General features: G+C 36.6%; 1 protein-coding gene across 1 annotated transcript in view; it reads right to left on the reverse strand.

Annotated features, from left to right (window-relative positions):
• NECTIN3 (nectin cell adhesion molecule 3) overlaps positions 1–18383 on the reverse strand; it is a 135448-nt gene extending 117065 nt beyond the window's left edge. The window contains exon 1 of the mRNA XM_058731477.1: positions 18200–18383. Within this exon, the coding sequence (XP_058587460.1) occupies positions 18200–18359 (160 nt within the window). The 5' untranslated portion in view covers positions 18360–18383. The remainder of the gene's footprint in view (positions 1–18199) is intronic.
• Positions 18384–18657: the final 274 nt, after the last annotated feature.

Below are 18657 nucleotides of genomic sequence, written 5' to 3' on the forward strand. Positions count from 1 at the left end.
AAAGGTTACGGTTACACTGGTTCCACTCCAAGCTAAATACTCAAGTGAAATAAAAATATATGTCCACACAAAAAGTCATACATGAATGTATAAAGCAACATTACTCATAATAGCCAAAGAGTGGTAATAATGCAAATGTTCATCAACTGATGGAAGAAATAAAATGTGATATAGCCACACAATAGATACGATTTGGCAATAAAAAAGAATGAAGTTCCAATATATACAAAATATGGATGAACCTTATAATCATTATGCTAAATGAAATATATCAGACATAGAACACACATTGTATAACATTTATATGAAATGTACAGAATAGGTAAATCAATAAAAACATAAATTATATTAATGATTGCCTAGTACTGGGAGAGGTGAGGGAAAATGGGAGAATGATTGCTTTTAGGGGAGCAGAGAGTGATGAAAATGTTCTAATATTGACTGTGGTTATGGTTGCACAACTCTGAATATACTATAAACCGTGAATTATTGCACTTTCAGGGGCACCTAGATGGCTCAGTTGGTTAAGTGGCCAACTTTGGTTCGGGTCATGATCCTGCAGTTCATGAGTTCGAGCCCAACGTTGGGTTCGGTGCTGACAGCTTGGAGCCTTGGAGTCTGCTTTGGATTCTGTGTTTCTCTCTCTCTCTGTCCCTCCCCCTGCTCATGCTCCGCCTCTCTCTCTCTCAAAAATAAATATTTAAAAAAAAATTTTTAATTATGCGCTTTAAGTCAGTAAAGCATATGATATGTGAATTACATCAGTAAAGCTGTTATATATTTATATAAAGAAATTTCAGGCAAAATAAATTAGCAGATTCACACTAAAGAAAACACAGGGATGTTTTTCAGGCAGAAGTTAAGAGAATTCCAGATGGAAACTACAAGATGCAGAAAGAAAGAACTATAGAAAGAGTAAGCATATTGGAAAAACTAAATAAACGATTGTTGTATGGGATACACATACACAGACACTAGCACTAACAGCAAAATAAGGATAGAGTTAAAGAGTTTGATGGTCCCTGTATTGTCTAAAAAGGAGTAATATTCATAGTAATTTATACTGCACTTTAATAAAGTCAAGGATGTATTTTGTAATATCTAAAGTAGCCACTGAAATTTAGCAAGGGGGGAAAAGGAATGAAAAATAACTAGTACAAAGGAAAGCAATGAATATATGAATAAAACAAAAAACATATGCACAAGTAGAAAACCAAGATGTAACATAGATTTACGCCCAAATATATAAGGGACTAATTAATCAGAGATAAATAGATATGTCAAATAAAAGACAAAGCTTAGCAGACTGGATTTAAAAATTACATGCTGCTTACAAGGGGCACACTTAAATTTAAGAGTACAAAAAGGATGAAAGTAAAAGTTGGGGAAAAGATACAATGCAAACACTAACCAAAATAAACGTAATGTGGCCATACTAAAAATCAGAAAAAGTAGACTTTAAAAGGACTATTTAATAATGATAAAAGAGTCAAGTGCCAGAGATAGAAAAATTCCAATTTAACTGTACCTCATAACTCAGCCTCAAACCATATAGCACAAAACTTCACAGAATTAAAAAAAAAAAAGACAAATCCACATCATGGAATATGATTTTAATACCCCTCACAGTAATTAACTGAAAAAGCAGGGAAAAAAATTAGAAAGGATAAAGACTTATTACTTGTACAATGCAACCAACTTGACCTACTTGATATATACAAGGTAAGAAAACAATTACCCAACAAAAGCAATATACATTCTGTGTAAGTATACATGGAATTATCAACATTGACCTAATGCTATTTCCAAAGACTGAAATCAGACACAAGTTCTTTAACACAATGTAATTATGCTAAAAATCAAAAACTAAGGTAACTAAAATATCTTCATGTATCTAGTTAAGTAATAATTTTCAAAATAATCCAAGACTCAAAAAAAAAACATGGAAATTTTTTAATGTTTTAAACATTTATTTGCATACAATGCAGATAAAGTCATAATTAAAGGGAAAAATAGGCTCAAATGCATATATAAGAAAAAGAGAAAGGCTGCAAATCAATAATCTAACTATTCATCTCAAGAAATAGAAAAGAGATACGAAATAAACTCTCCAAAAAAAGTCAAAGGAAATATGGACCAGGAAAATAATGAAATAGAAAACGAACATAAAATAGAGAGGATCAACAATGAATCAAAGGTGGGTTCTTTGGTAAGTCCTTATAATAAAACTGATAAACTCCTGGCAAGACTGATCCAGAAACCAAGACAACACAAATTACAAAAAAAAGAAATGAAAAGGGGGGGGAGGCGGCATTGCTACAGATCCTTCAGGTATTAAAAAAAGAAAAAATAAAGGTAGTAAGAGGACATTAAGAAAAACTTCATGTCATTAGAATTGAAAGCAAGAAACTGACAAATCCCTAGAAAAACAGAATGAGTCAAAAGTGACACAGAAGATAGAAAATCTAAGTACCATAATTATTAAAAAACGGAATCTACAAATAAAAATCCTTCCCACAAAAAAATATTCCAGGCCCAGATGGCTTTACCTATGAATTCTACCCAACACTTAAAGAGAAAAATAATACCAATCTTAAACTCATACACAGGACAATAAAGGTGTAATACTTCTCAGTTTTTTTGAACACACCATAACTTTGATACCAAAGTTTGGCAAGATCATATGAAAGGAATATTCCAGGACAACTGATAAATATTGATGAAGAAAAAAAAATAAAGAAAATAATAGTCAATTGAATCCAGTGATATAATAAGATATATAATTCATCAAAACTAAACCGTGATTATTCCAGAAACACAAAGATGGTTTAACATTTTTTAAATGTAATTCACCATATTAAAAAAAGGAAAAAAAATCCTCTAATCATCTCAAAATTAAGATATAGTATTTGATAAAAGTAAACACCATTTATGACAAAAATTCTTAGCAAACTAGGAATAGAAACTTTCCTAATCTGATAAAGATTCTATTAAAAAAAAAAAAACTACAAGAATCATACTTAATTTTGAAATGTTGAACACTGTTTTACCTCTGAGATTAGGAACCAGACAATGATGCCTGCAATCACCACTTTAATTTAACATCATAGTGGAGCTATGATGCTCCAGAACATATAAGCAAAGGAAAAGAAAAAAAAAAAAAGTGTAAGGAATGAAAAAAAACAGGCTTTCACTTTTTACAGATGGCATGACTCTGTAGATGGAAGATCCAAAAGTTTGACTAAGTATTAGAAATAAATGAAGTTAGCACAGTCTCTGGATGTAAGATCACGATACCTAAACTAAAGCATTAGATTTTATATGCCTGCAATTAGTAATATTTTAAAATATCATTTATAGTAATATCAAAAAACAAGTAACTTGAATCTTTGAGTAGATTAAATGTAATAAAAAATTTATAGTGATGCAAGACCTCGACACAGAAAAAAAACAGAAAGTTTTATGGGAAATGTAGAGAAAACCTAGGTAAATAGCGAGATAAACCAGATTCACAGGTTGAAAGATTCAGTATAAAGACGTCTATTTAGCCCTACATTAATTCATACAGATTTAATGTACTCACAATAAAAAATCCCTATAGGTTTTTTGTGGCAATTGATAAGCTGCTACTAAAATTTATACAGAAAAGAAATGGACCAAGACTAGCCACATTAAACTTGAATAAATAGGTGGACTTACTCTACCCAACATCAAGATGATCTCACAGCTTGTGGGTTCAAGCCTTGCATCAGGGTCTGTGCTGACAGCTCAGAGCCTGGAGCCTGCTTCGGATTCTGTGTCCCTCCCTCCCTCTCTCTGCACCTCCCCCCGCTCCTACTCTATCTCGCTCTTTCTCTCAAAAATAAATAAATGTTAAATTCAAATAAATAAACAAATAATAAAGCTATAATGAGATATTATGACTTTTTTTTAAATTTTTTTTTTAACGTTTATTTATTTTTGAGACAGAGAGAGACAGAGCATGAACGGGGGAGGGTCAGAGAGAGGGAGACACAGAATCTGAAACAGGCTCCAGGCTCTGAGCTGTCAGCACAGAGCCCGACGCGGGGCTCGAACTCACGGACCGCGAGATCATGACCTAAGCCCAAGTCAGCCGCTTAACCCACTGAGCCACCCAGGCGTCCCAAGATATTATGACATTTGTGCCAAGATAGCAAAGTGGACAAATGGAATGAAGAAGAGAGCCCCAAAATAAACGCTGGCATGGACAGCTGCTTGATTTATTATAAAGGCAGCACTGCACAATAGTTTCTTTCCAAAAACCGTGATGGTCAACTGGATAGTAAATGAAGAAAAAATATGGATCCTACCTAATAATCACAAAAAACAAATTCTAGATGAATCACAGTAAAGGCAAAATGATAAAACTCCTAGGGAAAATGTTTTCATGATAATGCACTAGAGAAAGATATTGTAAATAAGGCAAAGAATTAATTATAAAGACAAAGATTGGTTTTGACTACCTGGATAATTATTAAAGAACTTCTGTTCATCTATAGACACCATCAATAGAGTGAAAAGACCAAAGTAGGAGAAGATATTTGTAATACACATTAGGGTTCATACGTAGCATACATTAACAAATCCAACAGATCCGTAAAAAGACAAAAGACAACTGAATAAAACGGGATAAAAACCAACGGGCATTTCACAAGAGGATATTCAAAATGGTGCAAATCCTTAGATCCCAACCATCAAGGAAATACAAACTACAATCACAATGTTATACCACTGCATACTGCTCAGAATGGTTAAGAAAAAGCACTGACATTACAAAGGGCTGGTGAAGATGTGGAGCAAATGAGTCTTACAAGCTACTGATTGGAAGTATAAATTGTTACTGTTTAGTAAACTTATTCAACAAAAACATGCATAAAATGAACCAGCAATTCTACCACCAAAAGAGAAATAAAATGATGTTCATGGTAGTACCATGCATAAAAGCCTCAAACTGAAAACATCCCAAATTTCTGTCCAACATTAAAACTGATAAATTATGGATGGTGACAGGACAGAATACTGCACAGTAGTGTTAAAAAAAAATGTTACACGCAACAACATGAATTTCACAACATCAGCAAAAAAATATTATATAAAGTTAAAAAAACAAAACAAATTTATGGAGTTAAAAGTCAGAATTGTGGTTATTGCTCAGGGAGACAGATGTGTGACTGGAAAGAGTGTGAGGGAGCTTCTAGAGTGCCAGTAAATTTATTTCTTGACCAGGGTGATGGTTTCACAGAGTTGCTAATCACAGTTCACCCAACTGCACACTTACCATTAATACTTTTCTGTAAAAGTATGTCAATAAAAAGTTTTAATATTTCATCAATCAGTATCTCCAGCCTTGTTCAAACAAGCTCATACCTCACATCGTCTAATGCTGTGTTCACCTTTCACTCAAATCAAGGACAAATTACCATATGATTTCACTTATATGTGAAATCTAAAAAACAGAACAAATGAACTAACAGAAATAGAATCATGAATACAGAAAACAAAGTGGTGGTTGCCAAACATTAGGGGGTTGGAGGGAAGGGCAAAATTGGTGAAGGGGTTAAGAGGTATAAACTTCCAGTTATAAAACAAGTCATGAGGATGATAAGTATAGCACAGGGAACAAAAAAGCCAGTAATATTATAATAACATTGCATGGTGACAGATGGTAACTATACTTATGGCGGTAAGCACAGCCTAATGTATAGAACTGTCGAATCACTATGTTGTACACCTGAAACTAACAGAACACTGTCGACTATATGTCAATTTTTTTTATAAAGCTTTCCTTCAACTTTCTGTAATGGACACCCATGGAAAGTATAGTCCCTTGTGCTATGGTAATAACAATATCCAATCTCTAAGAGCAGCAATGCCAGTCTAAGAGGCAAAGCTGTATATAACCTCCAGTGTCTCAAGAAGCAAAAAGCAATGACCTTGATAGACTGTCCCTTGACATTATCTTGGCTGTGGTTCTGGGTATGGTTCTAGATGTCTAGCCTCCCTTGGGTCTTGATTTCCATACGTGAACCACCTGGTATCTAACTGGCTCCCAAAGAACCCTTCCTAATGCCATCACATTGGGAGTTAGGGCTTCAATATCTCAATTTGGGGATGACAAACATTCAGCCCATAACAACTGATACATTATTCTTCCCCCATCAAATTACTCTTTCTCTTTCCTAAGAGTGGGCCATACCTTACTACTTCTTCACCGTCCCCTCATTTGTTAACTTTTTGGAATTTGACCTCTCCTAACCACTTTTACTAAATTACTGGGTCATCCATGCAGTCCTCTTAACTACTAAATATATTGGTCTATTTATCAAGTAAGTTTTTTTTCCAGATGATTTCCCCTCTCCCTCCTTCTTATCCAATTAAAATACCTCAACCTTGAAAATTTTTCCCAGTCCCCTGCCCACTTCTCTTTCCTTTCTTCCTTCTCTTCTCTCTCCTTCTCTCCTCCCCCTCTGCCTTCTATCTAAAAATTCATCTATTCCCAATATCTCAATCCTGGTAATTCCCAACTCCACATATTATCTCCACCATCTTATAATAAATTTCCAACTACAGCTCTAAAATATTTCCCTAAGGCACTTGTACCCCAATGTTTATAGCAGCACTCTCAACAATAGCCAAATTGTGGAAAAAGCCTAAATGTCCATCAACTGATGAATGGATAAAGAAACTGTGGTTTATATATACAATGGAGTACTACGTGGCAATGAGAAAGAATGAAATATGGCCCTTTGTAGCAACATGGATGGAACTGGAGAGTGTTATGCTAAGTGAAATAAGCCATACAGAGAAAGACAGATACCATATGTTTTCACTCTTATGTGGATCCTGAGAAACTGAACAGAAACCCATGGGGGAGGGGAAAGAAAAAAAAAATGAGGTTAGAGTAGGAGAGAGCCAAAGCATAAGAGACTCTTAAAAACTGAGAACTGAGGGTTGATGGGGGTGTGGGAGGGAGGGAAGGGTAGGTGATGGGCATTGAAGAGGGCATCTTTTGGGATGAGCACTGGGTGTTGTATGGAAACCAACTTGACAATAAATTTCATATATTAAAAAAATTAAAAAATAAAAAAAATAAAATATGTCCCAAAGACACCGCAATTTAAATGCCTCCAAAATGCTACTGGACTAAAACTAATCAATACCTTTACCATACTTTTCTAGCCATCCAAAAGAGAAGCATTAAGTTCAGATCCAACTCTTCCTTTCTCACCCACTATGATATCCAAACACTAGGTAATCTACTCAGATCCATCTCTCCATTCAAGCCTTCTACCAAAATGCTATTTGTCTTCACAACCTTCTCTTCCATGAACGATTATAATGGCTATTCCTTTTTGTCTCTCATATCTCCAATATATCTTATACACTGCGATCAGAGCAATACAACATCCTCAAATCAGACAGATTCAGTAGTTACTTGCCTTCAAAAGCTCCTCACTGCCTACCACACACATTCTCCTCAGCATCAGTAAAGTATTTAAAAATCCATGACTTCCCTACAAAAAGCTCATGCTTGAACCACACGGGAACATTCCTTCCACAGAATTCTCAGTCCAGTGATCTTTTCAGCCTGGAATGCCCTCTTTCTCTTTGAATTTCCCTCACAAATGGAAATCTAAATTCTTCCCTCAAGGTTCAGCTACAAAATTAGGCCTTCTATTAAGTCTTCTTCCATTGCCAGTAAAACTGCTCCTTCTTCTATAATCCCACAATACTTTTATATTTCTAATATAAGACAATTCACTTTCCCTTGCATTATTGTTAGTTGTATTTATAAGGCACTATGTTGTGCAGTTTAAGGAGTTCATTTAATTTTCACAGCAACTCTGTAAATGAAGTACTTAGCCAATTTTTTAGGGATGAAACAGGCAGAAAGGCTAAGTAACTGGACTTAACATACACACACACACACACACACACTACTAATTCCAAATCTCCTAACAATTAAAATTTACATTCATTAAGTGCAAAGACTCTAAGGCCCCTTGCATAGCCCTTTCTGTGTAACAGATCCTTTGTGTTTTAATATAACCCTATTTTACTTGTCTGAATTTAATCCATTCTTGAAGACACAACTCAAAAGTTTCGTCTCCTCTACTTAGCTTTCCTTGACTCTTCCAGGTCTTACTGATCTTTCTTTTAGGCTGTACCATACTACTTGCAACGTTTTTACAAACACCTTTTTTGTATATATTTTAACATACAGTTAGTCTTACCAATAGGTCCATAAACTTGGGACCAACCACCATGTCTTATTTCACTGTGATATCTTCTAACCACCTAGCTCTCAGTTGGTGTTGTTTTACCTATTTTCTGATTGACGCTCAACAGTTCCCAATTTATCCCCTGCTCCAATTCTAAGTCCTTTAGTTTTTGCATTATAGGTATGGGTCAACTGTTGTGACTAACTAAAAAATATATTTTAACAGTAAATATTACTCAACTGACTCACAGGTCAAGTAAGTATTTTAATCATCTGATGGAAGAAAAATCAAGAGCGATTATTTTAGATGACTGTAGAGGGCAGCAAAGCAATAGTAGTATACTCAAATATCTGCATTTTTCTTAGGCAATTTCAGAGTTGTTTTTATATTTTAGCAGATGTTGTTAGGATTCAAACTTTTACAAGGCAAGAGACTTTTTTTGCATGCTCTATACAAATTTCACCAACTACTTATATATTTAAACATTTTCACAATCAATATAACAAAACTGTGCCAATGTCCAGATCCTTTTATACACATACGGAAAAATAAGTTTGATAAGCAATGCATGGCTTCAAAATAGCCACCAAAAATTGCTAACTCTTACGAATCTAAAACTTGAAATGGTTTTCACAATCTTAAATATGGAAAAGAATGTCAATAGTTAACCAGTCTTATTTCTTCCTAAGAATAGGTGTCTTCATTAGTGTTATTAATTCTGGCCTTGATATGCCTTCTTTTATTATTCAAAATCAGTCCGGTAACCACAGAAGCTATACCAGCTTTAAAAGAAAAAAATAAATAAATCTTTGACATTGTACTAGTGCACAACAAACAGAAGTAACAATTTGAAAGAGAATAGGAATTCCTTACCATTATACTTCAATATTAAAGTTCATTCTGGTTTTCAGATGAACTAGCCAAAGCTGTATAAAATAATCATAGATTTATAATCATATACTTACAATGCTTATAGGAATGGAGAAGCTACTATAAAAGTTGACAGTCAATACAAGCGGATTATTTGAACATGTTACTCAAGGTTTTTGTTCGTGGTAATTTTTTATCTCTTAACTTTAACAAGCAGAGAAATCTGAGGTTCAGAACAGCTGCTAGAGCCATTAACATATGCAGACTCATGGTTTAGTGAAAAATGCTATGAGGTTCTAGCCCTATGTCCGTAATGAGAAGGATAAAACTGTAGTTAAGTACCTTCTCCCACTTGAATCTCTTCAATAAAAAATAAATAAAATAGAGAAGCTTTTAAAAATTTTGCACTTAAAATAAAGTAACCAGGGTATCCCTAAGCACATTTAAAAACTAGACAGTTTAATGGTGTGACTTAGCCAATATTTAAATTGAACTTCTAGCCATGAATGATTATCTCTAATCTGAATCAAATTAGAAGGGAATTTGGAGTTCATAATGACAGGACACTTATGAAATGAATCTTAATCTAGCCCACAGTAGCTAAGACTAAATTAGAAATCATATTAATAAGTTTCAAAACAGCCTAAGATAATCTAGTAATAATGACAATCATGTCTATCATGGATAACACATAGAAATAGTTACTATATGAATATGATTGTGAACCACAGTTCACCAATACTACTATTTCATTAACATTTTTGGTTTTCCTCTAAAGTGAAGACATTAGAAGGGTCAAGCACAGGGTCATGTGGGTGGCTCAGTTGGTTGAGTATCAGACTTCAGCTCAGGTCATGATCTCATGGCTCATGAGCTCAAGTCCCAAGTCAGGCTCTGTGCTGACAGTTCAAAGCCTGGAGCCTGATTCAGATTCTGTGACTCCCTCTCTCTCTCTCTGCCCCTCCTCTGCTTGCACTCTGTCTCTCTCAAAAATAAATAAACATTAAAAAAAAAAAAAAAGGCATCAAGCACACTGTTAATTGTATACAATGTTCTCAACACTGAGTTGGAGTCTTAGCTGTATGCACCTATATTTATAATTGCCTCTTGGTTTTTTCAGGTCCTTCCCAGTAACAACACTGACATATTTCCATTACAAAACAGATTAGGTATCTTAATCTTACACTTTATTTTGAAAATTCAAATTCAGGGTGAGATGTGATATACATAAAGTGAGGCATGTCACACATAAGCTGTTTAAACTACAAATGCCCTGAGATAAATAATGCACAGCTGATTTTACAATACCAAAGGAAAAAAAAACTGTATTCCTCCTAGAAGATCAATTTTGCAAACATCTCAGATTCAAAATGGGTAAGACAATGGGGAATAAAGACACAAACCTAAAGATAGCAAAAAAGAATTTTTAGAAAAAAAGAAAAGCCAATGAAGAACTATCTCATCAAGCAACATCTTTAAAACCTACCAACCTCTTCTAGTTTATTAGACAATATGTATGTATTCACTCCCCCCCATCTAGGAAAGTAGGAATAGGACTGTCAAAATAGGAATAATATCAAATATACAAATCCCTCTAGGGGTATACTTCTGAGTGTGTTCTGTACAACATAGCTTCTGCAATGTAACAGGTATTACACAAAAAAGATTTTTTTTAATTAGTTTGTAAAACAGTATATTTTACGGAATAATTTTTTAAGCTATTAGTATATTAATGCATATAGTGGCTTTACATAAGTGGGTTATATAGCTATTTTTTCCATTCCCAAGTCTATTTAACCACAGTACTTTATCCCAGAAACATATCTTCTGAGACTTGAATTCAACAGAAACACTTTGGCAAACGTTGCTCTAAACCTAAAAACATGAAGGGAAAAAAAAAAGTGAATAGAATGTGTGTGCTTTTTCCTCTAATGACCACATGTCACATTATTAAACACAAAAGAGGGTAGGCGTCCAGGGACTAAGGAATGAAAGATATCTAGGATCAGATAAGAAATAAAATCAAGTTCACAAAAGTTTCATAGTTATTTATTATAGCTATTATTCTATTTTATTTCATTATTTTACTTCAATATGGAAGATGAAATCCTAAACCAAGTATTCTCTTCATGCCATTTATGTTATAGCAAATTTGGTCAATTCCTTAAACAGTTATTAATGGGCAAAAAAGCAAATGTTAATAAAATCTATATAGTTTGAAAAATAATCTTTGTTTATTACAATACTTGTTATGATACATACAATGAAGCATGAGGCAAGATCTCTACTGCAAAGAGCACACATTACAAAACAACTTATAATTAAATACTACATAACAAATGTAAGAGTAACTAGAAAGAAGAAAAGCTCTCTTTAGTCAAGAAGTGGTGAGGGAAGGCTTCACAGAGAAAACTGATCTTAAACCAGCTATTTCAGAATTTCACTAGGTAGGCAGGAAGAGTAATATTATTTTAGGCCTTATGAGTAAGGACCAGAGTAGGTAATAGGCATTACCTACTTCAGAGACACATATAGTTTAGGCCTGCACTGTCCAATATGGTAGCCTCCAGCCACACGTGACTACTGAGCACATCAAATACAGCTAGTTTAAATAACAATCTGTAAGTTAAAATACACACCAAATTTCAAAGACTTAACTAGGAAGGAAAATGTAAAATATCTCAATTTTTTAGTATCAAATGCACAGTGAAATGATATTTTGGTTATACTGTGTTAAATAAAATACATGATTAAGGTTAATTTCACCTGTTCCTTTTACTATTTCTAATGTGGCATAAGGATAACTTAAAATTCTGTGTATGGCTCATATTATATTTCCACTGGACAGTGCTAGTTTAAATTTGACTTTGCTGTTAAACTCCTGAAATAAAGAAATTTGAGTGCCTACTATATGCCAAGCACTTCTGATACATTAGTGAACAGAAGAGTGGAATATTTCTTTCAGAAGAAGAACCACGTCTGGTCAAATCATAAATTTAAATGTTGTAATAAAGAGCACTCATCAAGGGAAGAAAGAATCATCTAAAGATGTCTCTCAAACTACAAATGTCCCAATCCCCAGGCTCCACTCCCCACCCCTCTTGCAAAAATTGTCAATCCAGTAAATCCACAGTGGAGCCTGTTTGAATGTTACTTGAAAAAGATTCCCTAGTAACTAAGATTTGAACCCAACTGCACACCCTACTTCTGCAGACCCTGACTAGCTGAGAACAGTGATTTATAGCACCGCCTTTCCTTTTAACTTTATTTCTTCTGAATAACCCTAAGCTGAGAGCTTAAAAAGCCTCCACTCAGTGCAAAGCTAACCTATTTAAAATAAGAACAAGTTTGATTTCTCTAAGCCATTAAAGTTCAAGGAAATCAAAGTTTTTTAAAAAATACTTTCCTATCTATAGATCCACAGGTATAATTTACTATCTTACACCTACAAAATAATCATCTGAAGTGCTGAAAGACATACTGCCAATTCTTAGCCACTTAATCCAGTTATGAGATGGCATATTTTTACACATGCCTCAAATTCCAGTTTATGAATATCTACACAATGCAACAGGTAGTTCTTTCCTACTCATCTTAATTAGCAGAATGAATGTTGGGCAGTAAATAGGACTACAAGAAAAACAATCACTCTGAATACTATACGAAAGAGAATATGTAAAATTGAGATTAAGTATGCAATACAAGATCGTTTCTAAAACAGTGTAGTACTATTATAAAATAGTACTAAAAATAGTATAGCATGAGTATAAAATAGACTACAGTACCTGCAATATGGCTGTTTCCAAAGTCATAAGGGGAAGCTCTCACTAAAGTTTTAAATGAATTATCTATAGTATAATAATTGAGTCATTTAGGAAAAAAATTAAAGCTCACCCTTGATAAAGAGTCAGGATAAATTTTATTTAAATAAATTATTAAATGTCAGAACCTAGTATAAAAATAGAAATCTTGGGGTGCCTGGGTGGCTCAGTCCATTAGGCATCCGACTCTCGATTTCAGTTCAGGTCATTATCTCATGGTTCCTGGGCCTCCTTGGGATTCTCTTTCTGTCCCTCCCCCATAAGTGCTCGCTCTTTCACTCTCTCAAAATAAATAAAGTTAAAAAAAAAATAGAAATCTTAAGTTTTATGAAATTCAGGAAAGGATACATAGTCAAGACTTTAAAAAATTTTAGATAAAAATACAAAAGATAATCAAAAGTATGACATTTATGGTACTTACATTTTTGGACCTGAATGCTTGGAACATAAAATCATCTTTAATAATCATTCTATTACTAACTTAAGGATTGATTTTATCCTAAATTTATATATTAATAGCCATTATTAATTAAATGCCACATCTTTCAGAAACTAGTTAGTCCTTACTATGAACTGTCATAAGGACTTTAATGGATTATAGAATATGCTATAAAAATATGTTATTTACTCTAATTTTAAAGGGGCAAATCACAAAATGTCAAAATACTCTATTTTTTAACAAAGGTATCCTAGCCAGCTTCTCTTCAGTAATTTTCAAATAATAGGCAAGAAGTCATAAGTTTAACTTCTTAACTATACAAATGCAAAATGCCCATTAGAGTTCCTGAATCACTAAATTAAATATATTTAAGCATAATGAAATAAACAAGACAATAAATACACACATGCACACACAAATATAAAGTTGCCCAGCTTTTTCCAGTTCCTATTTCTGATGCTATGGCTAAATACAAGAAAGGAAGATCTGGGGTTTTTTGCTTACTTTTAAATTTGGTTCACTTTCCAATTATATCTGCTAAGAATGCGGAAAGATTTATATGGGCAGTACATATTATAGGCTCCAACCTGATACTATCAGTAACTTGATAAGGTAGAAGCTTACTTGTGACACTTTTCTCCAACTCTACATTTTCAATACATTCCAAGTGACCTTAGGGAACTGCCAAATCTTAAAATGCATTCCACATCATTAAGGGAAGATTCAACTTGGTTCCATACAATTACAAAAGTTAATTTCACTGTGTCCTCATATTCTTTTTTTTTTTTTTTTTAATTTTTTTTTTTTTCAACGTTTATTTATTTTTGGGACAGAGAGAGACAGAGCATGAACGGGGGAGGGACAGAGAGAGGGAGACACAGAATCGGAAACAGGCTCCAGGCTCTGAGCCATCAGCCCAGAGCCTGACGCGGGGCTCGAACTCACGGACCGTGAGATCGTGACCTGGCTGAAGCCGGACGCTTAACCGACTGCGCCACCCAGGCGCCCCAAGTGTCCTCATATTCTAAGAATTGGTCTTCTGAATATTTATCTGAAACAAATTTAACGAATATTTAAAGAGCACTGACTGCGCTACACATTCAAAAAAAAAAAAAAAAGCTGTAAAGTGCAAATAGATTAAGTTAATTACCCTGAAAACTCAATTATTCAAGACATTAGGGTAGAAGTGAAGAATGGCAAATACCAGGCAAGTTAGTTTATAATGTGCAATGCTACTAACACTTGAATGTTTACCATATTCCATGCACTGTTTTATTATTTTATTCTTTGACTTAATTCTCTCAACAACTCTACACACAAGGTGATGATGTCTTTTTTTTTTTTTAAGATGAGGTTAAATAGCTTGCCAACAATTCACAAAGCTGTTAAGTGGCAGCCTGTTTTTCAGAATCAAACTGCCCATTTAGTATTTAAACAATAAAGATCAGAAAGAGACAGGAACAAACTTCTACCACCTACCACAATGTCTAATCTCACTAAGATCTGCCTCACTGATTTTAAAAAGTAATTTTACTTCTCACAATTCACATTTATCTTTACCTAACGCGTTTGGAATCCCTCTTCTGGGCAACCCCACAGTACCTCATGCAGATCTCTATCATAAACACTTGACTGTCCTATAATCAACAATTGTCTTCATGTCTATCACAATGCTGTAAGCTCCTTGAAGCCAGAACTCTGCCTTATTCATGCTTTATGTCCCCAAGTGCCTATCAAGTGCCAGGAATACAGAAAGTACTGAAAGTGCTGTTCAAGATTCAATTTAATAATACATCTTCTTTATCGTCGTTTATCATTAAATAAAACCTTGATGAAAATGTAAAGTCATGGAATCCTAGATTCAAATAGGAATGGACAAAGACCAAACAGGTTTTATTATCTCCTTCATTGATACCATACCCCTGCTAACAGTCTCTACCTTTCAAGAAGAATGTTGGAAGGAATGTGAGATAAATCTGATCACATATGAACTGAATATTGCTATCATAAAGAAATATAGCTGAAACTAATTTAACACTGTGTGTTAACTACACTTCAATTAAAAAAAAAAAGAAATATGGAATTCTAGAAAAATGGGATTTAAATAAATGGGACTTATCAAGTCACTTGATGTTGTAAATCTAGCCCCCTTGACCTTTATACCTAAGAATTTCTCAGGCTTAAAAAACAAAACAAACAAACAAAAAAAAAACCCAGAGTTTGTAAACCTGTAAAATTCTCACTTTAAAAGTTCAGTTCTTCAAATAAGACAGATAGTATACACCCTCAAAACAGCAAATAATATGTAATTTTTTACACCTTTCAGAATATCAAATCTACCAGTTGCAAGGGTTTTGTTTTAGCACATGAACAGGATATAAAAATTATCTTGTACTAATAGATGACATTGCAGATGTTGAGCATAGTTAAGGTCATGCTACATGTGAGCAGCATATCCAAAAAAGCAGCAAAAAGAAAAAAAACTGTACGTGTCAAACAAGTAAAATATTCTGATTAAGAAATCATCAGATAATCACCTTTTTAAAGCCTAAAAATCTTTTCAATTCTAAAACTGACTACTCAAACATTAGTACACGCAAAACCTTGTAAGTAGTGCTACGAATGTCAAATCAACAAACAGGTTACATGAAGACAATTCTACTTCCATACTTACTAAGCACCCATAAGTCAGGACAACTGTGCCCTACTCAAAAACTGAATTCTAAAATAGAGAGAGGTTGATGGAAAAAAAAACAAAAAACAAAAAACTTGTCATAAGGGTTCACAAATTAGGGTGTTATTAACACTACAAGCCAGAAAAGGAAGCTCTTTAAAAGAACAGTGCACAGAAACACAAAGCTAGTGCCTGTCTCTACAACTACCAGCAAAATTGACTCTAAAAACTTGAATTTACACCTGCTCTAAATCACAGTCCATTTGCCTATACTGCTTGAATTTTTAGGACCTTAAATAAAAATATCAACCCCTCCATTAGCACATCACCAAAAAGGATTTAAAGAAAAAACACACCTTTCTTCTGCATGAAAACCGTGTGTTCCTTCAAAAGTAATCAGCCCTTGTACAAGCCCTTGTACAAGCACTATGAAATTATTCAAATTCAGTATCTTTGATTATACGCACATGTCACCTAGTTTCAGTCTTCTATAAGGCTTTGCTTAGCAAGATAAGCCTTTATTAGAGGTACAAATAATAGTCACTTAGTCCTTAACACAATCTAAATCAGGATAGTAAACCCCCTCCAACTTTTCTCCCACTCAACTGTAATCCACCATCTTCCCTAATGGCAAAGAACAGTATACAAATTCAACGTAGAATCTTGCATCAATTTACAGAGGTAGCAGCATTAAGAATTGTGTTGTGGAACCAAACAGCTGGGGAGTGGAGATACAGAAACAATGCAGATTAGATAACAAGCCACTTATCAGGCTATACCCTGTAAATCAGAAACTTTCATTACCGTGCTTGAAACGTGGTGGTGAATTGGTAGAGGAGATTCTCAGCCTATAAGGGGCACTCAATCTCTTGAAACTCTGCCTCCCCTCATAACCAACTACCCTGACACACCTCCCGGAACAGGACTCTCTTTCTTCTAAATCACACCATCCCAGAAATCCGCACACATCTCTCCTTTTAATAAACACTAATGAAACTTCTGGTTTCATTTACAATCCCACTAAACACAGATCCAACAGAAGCCTTATGTACCAATAAAAATGTCTTAGCTACACTAATCTTTGCGCAAGCGTTAAGTTTTGCTTCACCTTCCTCACCAAGTTGAGTGTTCGAATGAATAACTTCCTGCAGTATTCCGGTATTACCAAAAGCCAAAGCTAATCCCCCCAAACTGGTGTGGCCTCACGTTCCCAAATCACCGCCTTCCATTAATGATCACTTAGTCCATCTCTCTTGCATGAGGCACCAGATTTTTTTTTTTTTTTACAGGATCCTTATAACAAGTGGATTTCTAGTCTCGGATACCTAGGAACAGAATTTACAGAGACTCGCCCCCAAAATGTGATAGGAAAACTGTAACATAAAATGAGGGGACGAGGCGTGGGGTCTGTTTTAATCCGAACAGCCAGAGCACAATCGATGCAATCAGGTATTTAACACACAAATCGAAGTCCTGAGGACAAACAGCGTTCGCTATAATAAACATGGACAGTGTGAGAGACGTCCCATAAACTGGAAGGCAGCGACGGGCTCAATGCAAAGCGATCCAGAGGCTGCCGGGGCAGAACCGGGCCGGAGGACGGAAGAGAACTGTAAGGAATGCTGCAGGGTGGGCTAACATGGTGCCTTCTCCAGAGCGGGAGGCCAGGAGGGGTTGGGAGCCTACGGCTTCATCCCGTCGGGCTCTGGTCCCTGGAGGTATCTGGACTCACAGCTCAAGTTTCACCAGGGAAAAAAGGAGGCGGCAAACGTGCAGCCCGGCACCTTCGCCCCAGCCCAGAAGTCCGCGCTCTCGACTTCCTCCGCGAATGAGCGAGGAGTTAACGGTTCCCGGAGCAAACACGAAGGAGCTCCCCGCGCACCCAGCACTCGGCATCGGGCAGCGGCGAGCGGGGGAGGGGAGCGGCCGGCCGGCCGCCCGGCGCAGCACTCGCCGGCCCCGGCCCTTCCCGGGCCTCGCCCCGGGCGCGGCGAAAAGTTTCCAGCCAAAGTCCGCGGCACCCTCTCGCGCAGTCAACCGCCGAGCACAACCGCCTTACCGCCCCGGAGGGCGGCCCGCGCCGGCCGGCGGTGGAGCCGGGACCCTCGGTCGCGCCTCCCTCAGCCCGCGCCGGCCGCCGAGGTTCACCTACCACAGAGCCGGGAGAAGAGCAGCAGCGGGAAGAGCAGCAGCAGTAGCGGCGGCGGCGTCGGGGGTGGCAGCAAGAGCCCGGCCCCGGGGGGAGAAGCGGAGGAAAGTTGTGCTTTGCCGCCTCCGGGACACAGCGGAGCCGGCCCCGGGGTCCGCGCCATCCCCCACCCTCCCCCCGGCCCTCTCGCTCGCCCGCCCCCCCTGCTCCCCCGGCCCCGGCGCCTTAGGCTCTGGGCGGCGGCAGCAGCGGCCGCGGCGGCAACGGCGGCGGCGGAAGGTCCGGCGCGCGCGTCCCCAACTCCCAGTTCTTGAGCCGTCGCCACCGGCTGACACTCAGCCGAGCGCTCGCGGCTGCCTCGACTCTGCCTTCGCCGACGCCACTGCTGAGGCTGAGGCGGGAGCCGCCCGCCGCTGCCGCCGCCGCCACTCCCCTCCCCCCGGCACCCGCCCGCCTCGAAC

This window comes from Neofelis nebulosa, chromosome 5 (assembly GCF_028018385.1).
Source record: "Neofelis nebulosa isolate mNeoNeb1 chromosome 5, mNeoNeb1.pri, whole genome shotgun sequence".
NCBI lineage: Eukaryota > Metazoa > Chordata > Mammalia > Carnivora > Felidae > Neofelis > Neofelis nebulosa.